Source organism: Carex rostrata, chromosome 31 (genome assembly GCF_964058835.1).
Source record: "Carex rostrata chromosome 31, lpCarRost1.2, whole genome shotgun sequence".
NCBI lineage: Eukaryota > Viridiplantae > Streptophyta > Magnoliopsida > Poales > Cyperaceae > Carex > Carex rostrata.
In genome coordinates, this window is record NC_135948.1 from 3,246,081 (window position 1) to 3,265,197 (window position 19,117).

At 35.7% G+C, this 19,117-nt stretch overlaps 3 protein-coding genes across 3 annotated transcripts; all 3 read left to right on the forward strand.

The window, feature by feature from the left end:
* The first annotated feature begins 772 nt into the window (after positions 1-772).
* LOC144547468 (putative disease resistance protein RGA4) lies at positions 773-5,433 on the forward strand. The gene is made up of 3 exons (XM_078296122.1): positions 773-1,408; positions 2,400-5,161; positions 5,254-5,433. The coding sequence occupies exons 1-2, from the start codon at positions 925-927 to the stop codon at positions 5,156-5,158; spliced, it is 3,243 nt and encodes a 1,080-aa protein (XP_078152248.1). The 5' UTR covers positions 773-924; the 3' UTR covers positions 5,159-5,161; positions 5,254-5,433.
* A 1,532-nt stretch (positions 5,434-6,965) lies between these two features.
* LOC144547421 (Presenilin-1) lies at positions 6,966-8,583 on the forward strand. Its single transcript, XM_078296074.1, has one exon. The coding sequence runs from the start codon at positions 7,064-7,066 to the stop codon at positions 8,351-8,353; it is 1,290 nt and encodes a 429-aa protein (XP_078152200.1). The 5' UTR covers positions 6,966-7,063; the 3' UTR covers positions 8,354-8,583.
* A 2,188-nt stretch (positions 8,584-10,771) lies between these two features.
* MYB60 (myb domain protein 60) lies at positions 10,772-12,660 on the forward strand. Its single transcript, XM_078296076.1, has 3 exons — positions 10,772-10,984; positions 11,110-11,239; positions 11,982-12,660. Exons 1-3 carry the CDS (start codon positions 10,852-10,854, stop codon positions 12,484-12,486), a joined length of 768 nt encoding a protein of 255 aa, XP_078152202.1. The 5' UTR covers positions 10,772-10,851; the 3' UTR covers positions 12,487-12,660.
* Positions 12,661-19,117: the final 6,457 nt, after the last annotated feature.

The following is a 19,117-nucleotide window of genomic DNA, read 5'->3' on the forward strand; positions in this document are numbered from 1 at the left end:
TTTTTTTTTTTTTTTTTTTTTTTTTTTTTTAGGGTTAGTAGAAAAAATCCACTAAGATGTGTTGATATATAAAAAAGTATTTACAAGATTACTACATGAACCAATTGGACTATACAGCAATAACAAAAAAAAACCCTCACTATCACATAGTAAAGAGATCTGCCAATAAAATAAAAAAAGTCCCTATAGCATCCAACCCTCTACCTTCTCTAATACATCTAATTAAATAACAGCTATGTACATCAATTGCTGCTTCATTAATTAAAACATGATCTGGTAAACCCCCTGCGCAAAGAAAATTGGATTTGACTTTCCTAGCGATAATGAGAAGATAAAGATAAGCTAATCAGGAACTCATAATAATATAATTTTTTTTTTCTCCATGCAGACAGGCCGAGGAGTTCTCCTTCATTTTTTAGGCAAAAAACCCGTAGGCAAGTATGCTCTGCATCTCGGCCTTATTTCGAAGAGTTGTTCTAGGCCCGTCCATTGTCGAACAGAAAACTTCTACTCCGTCAGGCTGTTGTCGTTTTCTTTGTACAAGCCCATAGGTCCAAATCATGCCGACGGAGAGAGAAGGCTTGGCAATCAAAAAGGATCATCTACAACATAGAACAAAAGAGAAGACTGTCAAATTTGAATACACACCGTTGAGATCATACTGGACAGTAAAGATTTTTTGTTAGTAGCTATTACGTCAGGCGGTCAGGATCAATCCCGACTTGCTTGAAGTGAAACTGCACTGGAACTTTCTTCGTAATACCGCGAGAGAACAAGTCAGTCAATGGAAAGTCTCCGCAGAGCCGTTGACTCAGACTGTTCATTCTCCCATCTTCCCATCTCTACTACAACTCAGCAAAAATAAAAAAGAAAACATTGCCACCATCAAAACGAAGCAAGGAAAAAGGAAAAAGAAAACCAACAATGATAACTGTTGCAGGAATTTTTGAGAAACTCATCGAGGTCGTACTTGCTCAGTTATTGAATGTTTTCCCCAGCTTAATCGCGAATCTCCCGACCAAAGCATCGGCCAGGGCCGAGCTCGACAAGCTCCACCTTCGTGCTAATCGGATATGGGCCCGGCTTGCCGACGCAGAGCAGAAATACCAGATTGAGGACGAGTCTGTTCTCCTCTGGCTGAGCGAGCTCCGATCAATTGCCTTTGATACTGAAGATCTAGAAAATGAGTTTGAGGCACGAGCTCGGATTGCGACGGAAGCTTCTTACTGGGCCCTCTTATCATCGGCTTGGTACTATTGGTGCGTGTTGAGTCAAGTTGATGAGATAAACAAGAAGTATGATACTATTTATAAGGATAGGGAGGCGCAGATGTTACCCAAGGGCGATCAGGCTCGTGTTGTCACTACGACTAGAAGAGCTAATACACGTCAAACAGGCTCATTGGAAGGTGCATGCTGGTTTTTTTTTTCCTTTTCAAAACAAGTAATGTCAGATTACCACTAACAAGCTCTTTGGAAGGTGAATGATGTTTCTTATATAAAATCTTTAGTAGGCAGATTGCCCCTAACCTTAAAAAACTAAATAAGAAAACAAGTAATGTCATTTTACTCTCTTTATCACTCTTTCCTGTTGCCAAATTTGCATGTTTACATGATTTTTGGTGCTAAGTTGGTTCATGTCCTTGGACGAAACAGGCTCAATATTTGCATTTTAACTTAATTTTGGCCCAATGTTAGTACCTTTCTTTTAACAGGCAATTTCATCTAATAAAAAAATATGAAGGCTAATCTGTTTTACTGAATTTAGATGAAAACTCAAAGTGGTCTGTTATGTTTAAATTAGCAAAGGGAAATATATACCAGGCATTTAGACTGTTAAACTTGGTTGGCATTTTAAATTTAACTTAAAATTTTATCCGGTCTATGCTGATTCCTGACCACAAAGCTTGATATGAGTCTGTGCCATTAAAAGGCTGCTTGGGTTGACCCCCTTTGCCAAATTGTCAGATTTGGTCCGTTATACAGATACAAAGGTTAATTTCTGTTTCTCTTTCTTCTTTTGAATGAGGAAGGCTAGACTAATAAATAGACATTTTAACCTTGTTTTTTATTTTTTATTTTTTTTTTTCAACAAAGAAATCAAATTGCTGTCAAATGCTTTAGCCTGGTAAGAATAGCGTTCCACCTGATCTTCCAGCAGGTTGAAGGTTTACTGAAATTTGTTCAACCCATATATGTACCAGCACTTGCCAGCGCTAGTTCAAAATATATTTACTGTTGGAAGCTGTTGACTCAAAAGTAAAAAGAAATTGTGGTAGCATTGCTGGCTATCCTTATGTTAGATGAATTAAGTTTATGTTAAAATTGAGTTATAGGCAAAATAATAATAAAAAAAGCCAATAGAAAATACTGAAATAACCAATGGGAAATTTCTAACAGGTGTCCATACGCTGCATGGGAGGCATGAGGAAAGGGAGAGGCTTATTGACTTGTTGCTCCAAGACTTGAACAACAGGTATTTCCCTCGAGTTTTATCCATAACTGGAGAAGGTGGCATGGGAAAGACCGCCCTTGCTCAATCAGCATTTAACAATCCTAGAATTACAGATCACTTCGAGCCACTAATATGGGTAAGCCTATCTCCTAATTCTGACCCGGTTGAAACCATAAGAAAGATCATTGAAGGCATAACCGAAACCAACTGCAACCTGTCAACCTTAGATGTGCTCCAACGCAGACTCCAACAGTTACTGAGTGGTAAATGTTTTTTACTGGTACTAGATGGCGTGTACACAGAGGACCTGTTCTTTTGGGAAACTGTGCGGGCCCCTCTTAATACAGCCCAGTCTGGAAGCAAAATTCTGGTAACAACCCGAAACAAAAAAACCGCACAATTCATGGGTTCATCAGATCAGGATCAGGTTGCCTTGACTGGTTTGAATTCTACTTCCCTTTGGCTGATCTTGAAAGATGAAGCCTTTCTTCAAATCTCTACATCGAATAAAAATTTGGAAAACATTGGCAAGGATATTGCAGCAAAATGCTATGGGTCCCCAATAGCTGCCAAATTATTAGGCAGAACCCTATGTGGTATAACTGATAAAGAAGAGTGGCAAAGATTATTAGGAGATATGCCTGATCCAGATGAAGTAGTTGATAATATTTTACCTACCCTGAAGCTGAGCTATGAGTTGTTGACTCTTCCTTTAAAGCGATGCTTTGCGTATTGCTCCATTTTTCCCAAAGGTTATGAGTTTGACAGGGACAATTTGATAAAATTGTGGGTGTCAGAAGGGCTTGCAAAATCTGAACGGCATCGTGAGAGTAGAACACCAGAAGATATTGGTAAAAAGCAGTTCACTGATTTGCTGTGGCGATCCTTCTTCCAACCTTGTGGCCGTAATAGGTATGTAATGCCTGGTGCTATACATGATCTATGTCAGTCTGTATCGGTGTATGAGTGTGCAAGGGGGGGCCACTCTGGCATCCAGTATGACAAGCATAAAATGGTAAGGTATGCTTCTTTGTGTGGGGATCGTTTGAATTCTAAGTCAGTGGATTGTATTTATGAGATGAAACGTTTACGCACATTGATTGTCTACACCGTGGGCCATGTACCAGTGAAAGATGTCCTGCAACAGAATTTGTCAAGCAATCTGAAGTTCTTGCGCTCTCTGGACCTGAGTAACTGTAAATTTGACAATTTACATGAATCTATTGGTAATTTAATTCACCTAAGATACTTAAACCTGTGTGGCTCACTATTCAAAACATTACCAGATTCGATATGCAAGCTGTTAAATTTACAAACGCTCAACCTTGATGAGTGTTATAACCTGAAAGAACTTCCCAAAGGAATGAGCAGCTTGATTAATATGCGGCACATTGGTTTGAGTTTGGATTGGGAAAAATGGGATGAAAAGGATTTTGATTCCATGCCACCACATTTGGGAAGGTTAACCTCTCTACAAACCTTATCCAGATTTGCTGTTGCCAAAGGAGATGGTTGTTATATAAATGAGTTGAGGGAATTGAATCTACGGGGAGTGATTTGCATATCTAAGCTAGAGAATGTAAAAAATGGTCATGATGCCGCGTTGGCAAGCTTATACAGGAAGAAACACCTCGACTTCTTAATTTTAAGGTGGAGTGCTGGAAAATGCTCTAATTCTGACAATGAGGAAGTGATAAGGCAACTTGAACCCTCTAGGGAAATTAAGAGTATATGGATTGAAGGCTATAATGGGTCTGAATTTCCATCTTGGGTCTCAGAATCTTCATTCAGAAATCTGGAGACACTAAAACTATTCAACTGCAAGGTTTGTGTGAACCTCCCTCAAGTCGCAAAATTGCCACAGATTAAAAATTTATATTTAATGGGGCTTGACATGGTTAAAGACCTTAATCAGCTGGTAGGTCAGAGTGCCGATTCGGGTGGGTTTCAATCACTGAAGCTGTTGCACTTGTCAGACATGCCTAAGCTTGAAAGATGGTTTATGGTGCGTAATGGTTCCTTAACCAACCTTTGTGATTTATGCATATCCAACTGCCCAAAATTGGCACAAATTCCATACCTGCCTTCAAGCCTTAGCAGCTTTCAAATAAGGAATTGCCAGAATCTGTTACTGCTTCCTTCAACAGTTCCTTCTCTGAAAAATATTATTGTGGAAGGAGTTGACTGGAAAATAATTGGGTGGATTCAAACTATAACATCTCTCACCTCTTTATCTTTAATTAAAGTACCAAATCTAAGGTACATCACTGGTGCAAATCTGAGTGGTCTGAGTGGTCTGACAAAGTTGAAGATTGATGGTTGTAACAAGCTTATATCAATTGCAAGAACTGGAGGCCTCCAATACCTCCCTTCTCTGAAGAAACTGGATATTTCCTGTTGTGAAATGCTTAAAATGTTCTGTGACCGGGGTTTGCCATGCCGAATCGAGGAGCTCCATCTGAAAGGTCTCAAGTCCCTTGAATCACTTCCAAATGGAATGAATCTTTTGTGTCATCTTCATACATTGGAAATCCATGATGTACCTATGCTTTCATCTGTACCGATGATGCCTTCGTCTCTCCGTTTTCTATCCATAAGCGAATGCCGGGACCTGGAGAGAAGATGTGAAATTGGTGGGCCAGATCGGCTGAATGTGGAGAACGTTAATTGCTTGCTCATTGGAGACACTCCTAAACTAAGATAGCTCGTATGTTTCTCTCCACCTATAATTCAATATTTTTCTAGCTTGACTAGCTTTGAGCATAATTGTTTCCTAATTATGGTAATCTTTTCTTGCAGTTTATCGTCGGTCATATGTTGTGTTCAAATACGAACTCATGGTGCATGCGCATGTTTCATTCTTCAACTAGCTGTGTGTTCCTGTATTATTATTATTTTTTTTTTGGAAATAATGCATTTCTGTACTGTAGTCAGCGAGAAAACTCATCTAACAACAGTTGTGCATGCAACTTGAGAGCCTGTCCTTTACTTCTCTACTCTCTTTATAGTGTGAACACTTGAGGTGCCACTTTCTTCTTGTTCCTGTTATTAAACAATTTTGGACATGAAAAACACTAGCATGTTCAGCAATTAACTTCGATGTAAGTTACAACAAGTCACCGTAACCAAATTCCATTGACAGATGCAATACTTCTTATTTTCCCAATGCTAATGAATTAATGCTCATAGAGTCATAGGGATGCACACAAATGCTGTTAATCAATGTTTATTTGTTTTGTATAAATATTTTCTTGGGATGCTATATGTGAAGTAACAAGTAGTAGGTTTAAATAGAATGGAAGAAAAAAAAAAATGAAAAATAGGAAAATGCAAATTTCTGCAACTGTGTTTAACACTTGAGAAATTTGAAGATTGATTTCACCAGAAAACGGACCACAATGCATGTAATAAAATGTAAAATTTAAGATCGCTTTGAAGCGAAGCAGTTCAAAAAAAAGAAGCAAATGCAGCATTCTCTAACAAACAAAATGAATGTTGCATTGGATCGAACTAAAATTTTGTTCCAAAGGGCGGAGCTAAGACTTTTGAACTTTGAAAGTCAAGTATGAATGAAGGTCAATTATATAAAATTTTCGTAGCAAATTTTGCAGTATCCATAGCATTTTACTCTAAGTATTAACAAAATCATGTATAAATACATATATTAAAAAAAAATGAGATTAATTGACATTCATGAATAATGGATCCGCCTCTGCCTATGTTGAAGCATTATTTCATGCTATGAAAGTGGAAAAGGAGCATTCTTTATATTCACTGCTCCTAATACAAAGTGCACAATGCCTGAACAATCCTTATCCTGGAGATCAGAAAAATACGAAGTTTTGCTAACTGAAAGGTAGCATAAAATTATACATATTCATTTTGATCCTGGACTAGGCCATTATAAAGATACAGCTGATACGTTTAGGCATTGAATAAAATTATACAGATTCAATTTTTAGAAGTAGATACAAAATTCAATTCTTACCAAAGGCCACTTCACTTGTCAGCCCATATGTAAGAGAGAACCCACAGGTTAGTCTTTTAGGCCATGTTTGGTTGTGGAGTAAGAGGCGGAGTAAACTCTTACTCCACGCTTAATGAGTAAAACGAGGAGTAACATAGACGGTTTAAGATGAAATAAGATTTGAGGTAAACCGGAGTAACTTACACCATCTAGAGAGGTGGTTTAGCTTACTCCAATAAAAAAAAAATTAACTTAGCTTGAAGTAAGAAATTTAATCCGGTTTAACTTTACTCCACAACCAAACATGACCTTAAATTTTTTTTTTTTCCCAATAGAATCCATGAGCAGAGTGGTAGCAGACACCTCTCTACGGTCACTCGTTGTCTCGTCAGTTGATTCAGCTCTCTCTCTCTCTCGAAAAAGAAAAAAAAAGAAAAAGAAAAAAAAAGTTGATTCAGCTCTCCAGTCAGACAACCGGAGTTCTCCAGTGTCAGTGACGTCGGAGATGATCGAAATTCGCCGCCTTCACTTCTCTTCCATTCTTCCTCCCAAAAAATGAGCCAAAGACCACGAACTTACACGACCATTTCGTGATTTTCATCTCCCTCACTTGCCTCCAACCAAATCCTTCTCCCAGAAAAAATGCCCCCGACGGAGGAGACTCCCGCTCCCAGAATCAGCATAATCGACTCCCTAGGTGTGGAGATCGTCGGAGTGATGTCTCCCGTTTCAATCTGTATGCTCCTAGTGGTGCTCATTCTCACCTCCCTCTCCTCCCCCGCCTCCATCTCCTCCCCTCCGCCGGTCACGGCTGCGACCCTGATCTACGTCGAGTCCGCCTCCGACTCCCCCTCTCACAAGCTCCTCGGCGCGGTACTCGACGCCGCCGCCTTCGTCGCCCTCATCGCTGTCGCTACCTTCCTCCTCGTCCTCCTCTACTACTACAACTTCACCTCTTTCTTGAAAAACTACCTCCGCTTTTCTGTCTTCTTCGTTCTCGCCTCCATGGGAGGCTCCATCATGGCCTCCCTCCTTCAGCACTTCTCAATCCCTCTAGATGCCCCCACTTCAATCATCCTCCTATTGAATTTTTCGATTCTCGGTGTCTTGTCCGTGTTTTCGCCTGCTGTGCCGATTTTTCTCCGGCAATCGTACATGGTGGCTGTGGCAGTGATTGTGGCTGTTTGGTTTGCACGGCTGCCAGAGTGGACCACATGGGTGCTTCTCATAGCACTCGCCATATACGATTTGGTTGCTGTTCTCTGTCCACGTGGGCCCTTGCGGATCCTTGTTGAGCTTGCTTCAGACCGTGACGATGAGCTCCCAGCTCTGGTTTATGAGGCCCGGCCTACTGTTTCCTCCCCTCCAGTCTCAGAACCAGTTTCTTCTCTTGGTTCAGTTGAGCTGCAACCAGTGACAGGTACAGAGCCCTCTAATTCCAATTCAGTAGATGAAGAAGAGAGATCTCCTTTAGTATCATCTCCGTCAGTGGTACGAGACAATTTGAATAATGTCAATCATGTGCAAATTAGGGAGTCAAATAATTCTAATCATGCTGTGGTTGAAATGGAGACTGGTGAATCAGAAACATTGCCATTGGTTGAGAGAGAGGGCCAGAGGCCACCTCCTGATTCAAACTCTGAATTTGAGGTGTTTGATTCGACAAGGGGCATTAGGTTGGGGCTTGGAGATTTTGTTTTCTACAGTGTGTTGGTTGGTCGAGCTGCAATGTATGATCTGATGACAGTGTATGCTTGTTATCTGGCAATTATTTCTGGTCTTGGCTGTACTCTGATTCTTCTTTCCGTTTTTCGACATGCTTTACCGGCATTGCCCATTTCAATAACCCTAGGGGTTATTTTCTACTTCTTGACACGACTTCTCATGGAGCCATTTGTTGTTGGGGCTTCAACCAATTTGGTGATGTTCTGACTGTGGAATCTGTTTTCTTTTTCATGTCTTTTGTGATTTTTGTTGCATAGAAAAAGAATGAACCGGGTTGATTTGTCATAGTGATATAGTGCAAATAGTTTTTTTTTTTTTCCTTCTTATGGCTTGATCTTTTTTTATCAGTTCTAGCAGACATCTTCAATTTTGCTTGTGCTGGTACTTGGTACCACTTAATTTAGATTCAGGATAATGGGGCTCATTTGGTGATGAAATTATATCCAGTTAATTGCATGACCATTGTGTGATGACAACTAAAAGTCTAATACTATACTGATGCTCCTGTGAGGTTTTAATGGTTTACCTACTATGCGTACATATCATACTGGAAATTTGGTTCTCGGATAAAATGTTTGTCAACTTGATCATACAAGTTAAATTAGGTGGTTTTTTTAACCAATAGGTGCAGCTTGTGGTTATGTAGCTATAACTGACATCTGGCACCCCACCAACAGAGAATTTGAATCCCATGCATAAACTTTTGAAACCTCACTGAGTTAGGTGGCAACATCCCATAGGGGAGCTTAGTAATGTGGTAGCCTTCAGAATGTTGAAATTCTTTGTAAATTAAGACTAAAATCATGCTACATTGCTGTGGCCATATAATGTACAATATTATCAACTTACTGGTACAACGATATTAAGGGTACCAGTCAGGTCTTGTGTGATAGCTGGTATTGAGATGTCTACCAGTGAAGCCAGGGGGCCTACTAGTAGACACCAATAGTACTGTAGTCTCATCTTCTAAGGGTCTTATTTTCTTCTTTGGATTTCTTTAATATGCTGTTGTTTAATGTGCTTAATCCTCTTATTGTTTCTTATTTTATGTTTCTTCACTGTTCTTGGATTTCTCATTTAGTTTTCCTAGACCCCTGTTCTGAACTGGACAGCTGCTTGCAAATGGAAATTGACTGGTTAAATAAACCCTAAACTAATTTCAACTCATGGTGAGCTTCTGACAATTTAGCATTTTATTTTATTTTTGACTTGTTTGATTAACATAGCACCTAAAGTGTTCAATCATAATGTGTTTGTGGCTGTCTCCATTTCATTTTGAAATAGTTATAGTTCGTATTTGTATGTTTCTTGCAACATCATTTCAAAACTTGCAACGCGATTTACAACTTGAGAAAGTTAATCTTGTCATTTTGACTCCAAATGATTAGAATGATCTGTGGCAATGTGGCCTGGATTTGTAATTTTTGTCGGCTAAACTAGGAGGTTTGCATCTGAGTGGTTATGAAATATTGAAAGGCGAAGTCAAACTATCCAATTTTTATTTATTTTACATAGACTTACCTGGATGTGCTCAATCCTTCTATACCAGGTAACTAGGGATGTTAAAAAAGCTCGTGGCTCGCCTCTAGCTCGCTCTCTAACAGCTTGCTCGGTAGTGGACCGAGCTGTTAATGAGTCAGCTCGGTTCAGGCTCGGGTTAAAATAAACGAGCTGAGCCAAGGGTCAGCTCGGACCGGGTCAGCTCGGCTCGTTAAGCTACAGTGAATTTAGAGTTTAGTCCTATATAATTTTAAGTTCAGTCCCATTTTTAAAAGCGCAATTATGCAAAATTGATGCATTTTCGGTTTGAGAAGAAATGATATGGCTTTAGTTGCTTGAAGATGTGCCTGTTGGACAATTTCTTAAATTTTTTGAATGAGATTTCTTATTTTTTTTATTTTTGAATTTGTATAATAACAGCCCAATAAAGCCCAGCGAGCCAGCTCGTCAGCTTGAGCTGACTTGTCACAAGCTGAGCCAGGGGTTTTGGCTCGGGTGACCTAGATCCAACTCACTCGGTCCAGGCTCGGGCCAAAATAAACGAGCCGAGGTAAGGCCCAACTCGGCTCGAGCCAGCTCGTTTACAGCCCTACAGGTAGCACTAACAATATTTGTTGTGGTCCTAGCGGTACAAGGCAGGAGAAGATTTTGACAAAGCATTTTTTAATTCATGCAGTGCACGTACTATAGAGTCATAAATACAAAATTGCTCAACCAAAATATTTACCCCACGGCAGTAAAAAGTTTGAAACCAAGGAAAAAGCTGGTAAAGGAATGAAAATGTATTAAAAAAGAGATATATCTGTTGGGCTCCAAATACCTTATATTCATTTGGTCCGTAATGCTTTATTTGCCTTCAGCCCAGAACCTAACAAATTGCAATGACAAATCCAGAAGTGAGCATTAAACTCCATTTCCAAAAGTAAGCACATTAAATGATAGTCCATAATTGCGACACCTCATTTACTAGCGTTTCTCTTTTTGGCAGAGGAAGATAATTCATGTGAGCATATAACAAAAAGAGAAAACGACTCAATTAAACTCTGCTGACTTTGTTAAAAGTGAAGGTAGAAATCAACACCACAGCCTCATCCAGGCATGCAGTATATAAAGCACTCACATGGTGAGGAGCACCTGTAGGTTTGACAGAGAGAGAAAAATAAAGATAAGTGTTCAAGAGGGGTCTTGAGCTAGTGTAGCTAGACATGGTGAGGCCACCATGCTGTGATAAAGTTGGTGTGAAGAAAGGGCCATGGACACCTGAAGAGGATATCATATTGGTTTCTTACATACAAGAGCATGGACCCGGTAACTGGCGATCAGTACCTACTAAAACTGGTTAGGTCCCTCATCCTTTTTTCTTCTTACTTTCTTTCTTTAAACTTAAATTTAGTTTCTCCTGTTGGCCCTTCTGATTTTTTTTTCCCTGATGGTTTTCTTTGGTTTTTGTTTTACTTGAACAGGGTTGATGAGGTGTAGTAAGAGTTGCAGATTGAGGTGGACTAATTACCTTCGGCCTGGGATCAAGCGTGGCAATTTCACTCCTCGTGAAGAGGGTATCATCGTCCATCTTCAAGCCATGCTTGGAAACAAGTGAGCGTCTCTCTTTCTCTCTTACACACAAGCACGCACTTGTGTGCATCCACACGAACAAACAGATAAGCACAGGAACAGAGCCACATGTAATTCACTATAGAAACAAAAACAAAAACATAGAAGCAATTTGTCACATTAATTAGCTTTGATGGAAATAGCTAAGTGTACTGTAGATCTGTATTACTGTTAATTAATTTACTTGATCGGTTATTTGCCATGCCTGGAGCACGGTTATCAGTTGCTCATATACACAAGCCATTTCCAAGCATAACATGAGATATGTCTATTCAACTACACACTCAATTTGTACTTAAAAATAATTATAAATCACATCTCTATACAATGCCGAGAATTTAAAGAAGCAACTAATTACATTGCTATGAGTTACGATTGATGCTCGCCTTGCTAGCTTTAACCTTTAAGTTTAATTCTCAGTGTTATTTCCAATACCAGCATATAATTTTATCATCTAAATGGAAGATCTTGAAACATGCTTTTGTACATGAAACAAAGAGAATGAAAAGCAACTTGTACATCGAAATGGGGACCAACTAGAGTAAATGATTGATTATAAAAACTAAAAAAAAGAGAAGATGGTCACCACAAGCAAAGATTGCAATAGAAGCCAAAGTATTCTCATATAAGAAGGATAAAAACATCAATCCTACTCTATAGCTAGCCAGAATTTTAAAAGTAATTTTTTATCTTATCATTTTTGTCATTGCTTATTTCCATGCAGATGGGCAGCTATAGCTTCCTATCTTCCTCAGAGAACCGATAATGACATAAAGAACTACTGGAACACTCATCTCAAGAAGAAGCTCAGGAAATTCCAACCATCCATCAGTCATAACTACACGACTCCGTTGAACCTGACATTCTCTACATATAAAACCATACAAGAACCAGTCACAGAGAATCCCCTGTTGCCAGACTCATGTCATAACCCATCCACCTATGCATCAAGCGCAGAGAATCTCTCCAAACTTCTAGAAGATTGGATGAGGTCCTCATCAAAATCTACTGAATTTACAAGGGATATACAAAGTGGTTTGTTGAATCAAGATGAGCTCGATTCACTTCTCTTGTATGAAAATTTGGTCGGTGATCATGAGAAAAAGCTGAGTATGGTTCACGAGGAACAGTTTCCTTTCTCTTATCTGGAGAATTGGTTGCTAGAAGAAAGCTCAGGTTCAGTTGAGGGGCTAATGGAGATGTCCAATTCAGCAAACTCAGCACCTTAATTAGCTCATTTCTTGCTGGGCTTGCATGAATGCAGCGGATATATATGATAAAATTGTTATTCATGAAGTCTGTACTAATAAAAATATATATAGGTTCAATTAGTGCAATAACAATCCTTTTTTGGAGGCTATCAGTGATATATGAAATGAACAGAGAAGAGAACTCGCATTCTTCGGTTGGAACTCGGAGCTAATTAAGAACAAAATGCACAACAATAATTTTATTTATCGAATGGAAAAATTACTAACTTCCTTGTTAGTGCATAAATTTGGTTTTGCTCCTAGATCAGATAACTGAAATGTTTTAGGTCTACATTCCAATGGTAGATATACGTCAAATAATTAGTTAACATAAATATGAGCGAGGCTACGGTATTACGCATAGCACACTTCAGTCTGTGTTCATAATTTGATTCTCAAAGACCACACAGTTGATCTGAACGGCTAATTGTGATCTTCATATGAAAATATACTTGAAGGAGAAATTTCATATTTTTTAGATTTTTTTACTATTTCTCTAAATAGGTAGAAAAATATACCTGATCTAAAATTCTGCACCATCTAAAAGTACCGATTTTCCACCTATCTAAGAAAATAATAGTAAAAAAATATAGAATTTGTCCTTCACATACATTTTTCGTATTTATATCGTACTAAGCGGTTCGGATTAATTATTTGGACTTTATAAATAGAGATATAAATGAAGATATAAATCTATAGTACGGACTATTGCGTGCTGTTCATCGGTCGGTTCGGTTAAAACCAAATAAAAATAGTCAAACCAAAATTTTATTCGGTTTTCAAAATCAGAACGAACCAACCAAATTAAAGTAATAAACCGAACCGAAATAAATAACGGTTTATTCGGTTAAACCGAAATAACCAAAATTAGATCGGAGAGATAAGAGGAGAGAAAATAAAACAACATATCGGAGAGAAAGAAGAGAAAATAACACTAAAGAACACAAGAGGGAGAGAGAGTGAAGAGGTAGAACAGCCCTGGTACGAGACAGAATTCGACTAATAATCGGATTTGAACAAGTTAAAGTAAAAATCTCCAAAAATTGCAAAAGAAAGATTCAATCAATGATTAAATAGTTCATAGGAGATTTTACAATCATTTCCCAAATAAAATTACACAAGACAATGATTTCAATTCAACGGCAATCAATTTCACAGACAAAATTTCAAAGTGAAAGTAAGTGAAAAAAGAGAGAGTAGGGAAGTGAGACATGGAGAAAGAGAAAATAAAAGTGAGAGTGGGAGAAAGACAAAAGACGGAGACAGGGAGTGGGAATCTAGGGTGGGACCCAGTTAAGAGCAAAATATTAAGGGCCTGTTCGGCGGTACGAGATGAAAGGGAATTGGTACAGGATTTTAAAATTTTTGAACTGAAAATTATTGTTTACGAGGAAAAAAAAAATCAATCTAAGTGAATTTTTTTTCTCACGTGAACAGTAATTTCGTTGCTGCAGCTGAACAGGCCCTAAAAGAAAAAAAGTAGAAAATGAGAGGAGGTTCGCATGGCACAAGAGGTTAGGAGCGGGTTTGAAATATTTTGCAGCTGAAAAGTCTGTTCGGTTCGGTTCGATATATTCGGTTCTGAAATTTTTTAAACCGAACTAAATCAGAATATTGAATCGGTTTGAAGAAATAAACCGAATTGAACTATTAAACCAGAAAAACCGAACCATTTAGTCCAATCTAAATCGGTTCGGTTTAAAACCGATTAAACCGGACCCAATGAACACCCCTATATATATTGACATAATATACATGGTTAATAAAATCCAACCGTGTCAGATCTAAAAAAAGGCGTTGAAAAGGAAGGTTTCTACACTGTCAAAGTAACTGTATATAATAACTAGGTTTATATACATGGTTTCTACAAGTCATTTGTGTATTATTTCATAATCAAATATACACGGTTTGTTATTTAGAACTGTACATGTTTTGTATTTTTTTTAAACGATTTATAAAAGTATTCATATTTACTAGTCATTAAACATACAAATTAATATTATATATCCATCATTCAATAAATATTCAATATCATAGCATACATCATCAATCATATTTGTTCAACATTCAACAAACAAAAATAATTGTTATACATATAAATATACATATACATATACATATACATTCAACAAACAAAAACAATTAATATACATATACATATACATTCAACAAACAAAAACAATTAATATACATATACATTCAACAAACAAAAGCAATTAATATACATATGCATATACATTCAACAAACAAAAACAGTTAATATACATATACATATACATATACATATACATATACACCTTACTTTAAAAGTTAAAATATTTTCTAAAAATTAAATTATTTTTCAAAAGCCAAATTCTCAACAATGTTTAGTTTGAATCATCTATGCTAACGAATTATAAAAACCCTTATTACATTTCAAACACAATTATATAAAAAAGACCGTGTATAATGAACAACATGGTTTCTGAACAAACCATGTCTAACTTATGACTGGGGTCAGGGGTAGTAACAGATGCGAAAAACCAAAAACCCTTAACATGATTTATACACTTTCATTTTTTAAAAACCATGTACATTTGTTATATATATTTTTTTAATGTGCTTGTTAGCATCCATGTGTTATTCTAATCATTAAAAAAAAAAAAAAAAAAACATGAAGAAGCTGACGTACAAATTTGAAACAATTTATATATACATACATATTTTCAAGGTTATTCATATCTGTTGTGATTTAACCTTCACAATCTGATGGTTGTTGAAAACAAAATGAAGAGTAGAGTGAAAATGAAGAGAGAGTAGAGAGGGGTTCGGACTTAAATTAAATTTAAGGGGCAGAAGGTGAAAAGAGGAACATATATGAGATTGAATCGTCTGCCCCCCCTAGGGGCAGGAATTTTCTGCCTCCAGAGTCACTGTTGGTGGACCCCCTAAACCCTAAAACTCTAAACCCTAAACCCGGCCCCACCCCGCAGTGACTGAGGGGGCAGGATTTTCCTGCACCCCGGGGGGCAGGTGATCTGCTTCCAACATATATAGTGAGGAGCGATTGGAACAAGGAATTAATCTTGAGAAGGGTTAGTTGAGAAAGCGAGAACAAAGACTACACGGTTTAAAGTAATAATCCGTGATTGGAGATTGGTGATAACCATACACGGCTTTTCACTAACTAACATTGCGATTATAAAAGTTGGTAACTTACGGACACGGTTCGCTACTAATGAACCGTGTGGGTATGTGTGAGTTTTTTTTCACGCAAGTGTCTCCTCCTATTACACATTAATTGTTAATGTACATCTTTTTCTCATCAATCCGTGTATAATATGTTGTGTATGATTACGTTTTTTGTACTGGTGCATGCAAATGAATTTAAATCATTAGAACATAGAACATAAGTTTTTTACCACTTAAAAATACACTATTTTTTTTAGAGAGAAGATACACTCTTTATAATGTTCACTAAACACTGAATGCTATTTTTTACTGATTCGGCCTTCTATTTTTTATTTTTTAAATCTTTAAATTAGGGTCTTCTACTGTATCTACGGTGGATAATTTTACCTAATTAATTCAATTAATATTGTTTGAACTAATCAATTTGAAACATTTATGGTAAATTCAAAACAAATTCTTCCTATTTCAAACTTGCTGCACTGAAAGTACCATTAAAAATTACAAATTCTAATTCTTCTATTTTTGAGTTTTCTACAGCGTATTTTTCATGCATTCATTACTTCCGGGGACACCAATCAGCTGTATGTCATTAATTTAGTTTTCTTTTTTTCTCTCTCTCTTTTCTTGTACGCAAAATCACTGTTTATATCTGACAGAAAATAAGGGGCAAAGTGGTCCTGTAAAGATGGCCACTATGGCACTATGCGATGAAGTAATTGCTCAATTATGAATTTATGATAAAGGTACACGTTATACAATAAATACATAAATAAATAGAAAAGATAGGAGAGTCAGTGTTTATACTAGATGCAAAAGAGCAACATCTGGGATGAAATATTTCTCAGACATAATTTGGATTTAGATTGACAAAACTAAGGAAGGTAGTCTTTATTAAAAGAAAAACTAAAAAAAGGAGGTAGATGGGTTAATGCATTAATACTTAATTAATCATATTTTATAATGTGTGTCTTAAAATAGTCTTATTCTATGTATCGTAACAATTTAATCCTGTAAATATATATTGAGTAGAGCTAAAATGTCTCATTATTTACGGGTCCCAATCATCCCTCTCTTTTTAAAATCAAAATAGTTGACGAATCACTCAACATGATCTCCATATTAAAATATACTTGGAGACCAACTTTTATATTTTTTTTTCAGAAACCTTTTATTAACTTTATAGATGAATTAAACAAATTTTACGTAAAAATATCTTAAAAAAAGTGATTTTGTATCTATCTCCAAAAATAGTACATTTATTTTCAAAATATAGAACATTCAGTCTCCAAATGCATTTTAATATAAAGATTATGTTGAGCGGTTCAAATAAACTGTTTCGAATTTGAAAACTAATATAAAGATGTGAGACGTGATTGGAACACTAAAACAATGAGAGCATTTTAACCCTACTCATATTCAATAATTACATTTGTAGATGCTACTATTTTGAATAATAACAATATTGAGTAGGTATCATAATTTTCATATTTATAAATAAACAAAAGAAATGTTAAATAGACATAATATATATATGAGGAGGGTTCCAATGCCTCATTTTTTGTTATACCTCATCATACCTCATATTTTATATCTTCATTTTCTTTGTATTCAAAGTCTAAATTGTCGATCTGAACCGTTCAACATAATATCCATACTAAAATATGGTTAGGGATGAAATTTTATAATTTTTTAAATTTTTTTACTATTTTTTAAGATGGGTAGAAAATTACTGTTTTTTGAACGGTTCAAAAACAGTGATTTTGTACATATCTTAAAAAATTCCAAAAATTATAAAATTTCGTCTCCATGCATATTTTAGTATAAATATTTTGTTGAATGGTTCGGATCGACAATTTGAACTTTGAAAACGAAAATATAAAATATGAGGTATGAAAAAAATGAGGCATTGGAACCCTCCTATATATATATATATATATATATATATATTTTTCGGTTAGCATTCAAGGACTGCACAGTACTAGAACAAGAAGTAAAGTGCTCCAAGTAACCCGCCATTATTTCTAACTAAAAAAAACATAATGCATATTGCACATTATTATATTTTAGCGTATGATCTATGCCTTTAGCCAGCTAGGTTTGGCGAGAACTAAGTTATAGGAACTGGACCATGTACAACTAGAACATGATATTGGAATTAAACATATTTTAACGAAAAATTCCTCAATTTTATATCCACAAATTTTAAGAGATAATCGCGAATTTTATTACCAATTTATTGCACTTTTTTTAAAAATTGTTTTGACATATCTAAATGCATTGTAAGAAAGAAGACTATTTTTTCAGATTATAGTCGTATCATAATTTTTTTATCATTAAATTATTTTTTAATTTCAAACTGATCACTATTCTTAGTCATCAATTTTTTTGAGATGCTAATATAATAATTAATAAATTTCAGTTTAAAAAACAATCTAAAATTAAAATCCAATTCGATCTGACTCGACATCGTACAAATCCGATACAGACTTAAACCCAAATCCGACCTAACAACCCAATTACTACCTCTCCCAATGAAGCACTTCATCCCGATTTTTTAATTTATATCCAAAAAAATAATTAAATTTTAAAAAATAACCAAAGCTGAATAGGATTTCGAAATTTACCTAAATCGGAATTTTTTTTCCGATAATTCAGTCCAAAACCGGAAAAAATTTCTCCGGTTTTAGAATTCCAAAACTAAAAAAAAAAAAAGAAACCGTAAAATTTTTTTCCGGTTTCAACATTTTTTTTTCAGATTTCTTTTTTATTTAAATAGAAATATTTATAATTTATTTATTTTTTATATTGAAATATTAGAAATATTTAATATATCGCTTTGAAAATAGATGAAATACTATATAATTTGATTTATTAGAAAGACTGTTACAAATAATCCGGATCAACATTTTTCATTCCGGATTTTTTGTGGTTATAAGAAAAATTAATATATTTATTTATGTGTTATTGGAAAAAAAATAAAAATGTTTGGATTCTCAGTTATTGATTCCGGTTCAAAACTCACTTCTAAGTAAATACAGAAAATATTGTCATCTTTCTAGTATATTTAATTTCTAAAAACTGGTATCTATTTTTGAAAATAAAAAATAAAATTTTAAGCTATTTAATGATTGTTATTAAAAATAATTATCAAAATAGATACAACTTTTTATAAATTAAATGTACTAGAATGATCACAATATTTTATGTATTACCCGGAAGTGACTTTTAAACCGGGATCAATAACTCAGAATCCAAGCATTTTTATTTTTTTCCACTAACTCATAAAGAAATATATTAATTTTTCTTACAGTCGCAAAAAATTCGGCATGAAAAATATTGATCCGGATTATTTGTAGCAGTCTTTCTAATAAATCAAATTATATATTATTCCATCTATTTTAAAAAAAATATATTAAATATTTATAATATTTCAATACAA

What these genes read in the sequence shown, in the direction of transcription:
- MYB60 (XM_078296076.1), top strand. Translation starts at nt 10,852, where the DNA reads ATGGTGAGGCCACCATGCTGTGATAAAGTTGGTGTGAAGAAAGGGCCA. An exon ending in ATCAGTACCTACTAAAACTG is followed by an intron (nt 10,985 to 11,109) that starts GTTAGGTCCCTC and finishes TTACTTGAACAG; the next exon opens with GGTTGATGAGGTGTAGTAAG. An exon ending in CAAGCCATGCTTGGAAACAA is followed by an intron (nt 11,240 to 11,981) that starts GTGAGCGTCTCT and finishes ATTTCCATGCAG; the next exon opens with ATGGGCAGCTATAGCTTCCT.
- LOC144547468 (XM_078296122.1), top strand. Translation starts at nt 925, where the DNA reads ATGATAACTGTTGCAGGAATTTTTGAGAAACTCATCGAGGTCGTACTT. An exon ending in TCAAACAGGCTCATTGGAAG is followed by an intron (nt 1,409 to 2,399) that starts GTGCATGCTGGT and finishes AATTTCTAACAG; the next exon opens with GTGTCCATACGCTGCATGGG.
- LOC144547421 (XM_078296074.1), top strand. Translation starts at nt 7,064, where the DNA reads ATGCCCCCGACGGAGGAGACTCCCGCTCCCAGAATCAGCATAATCGAC.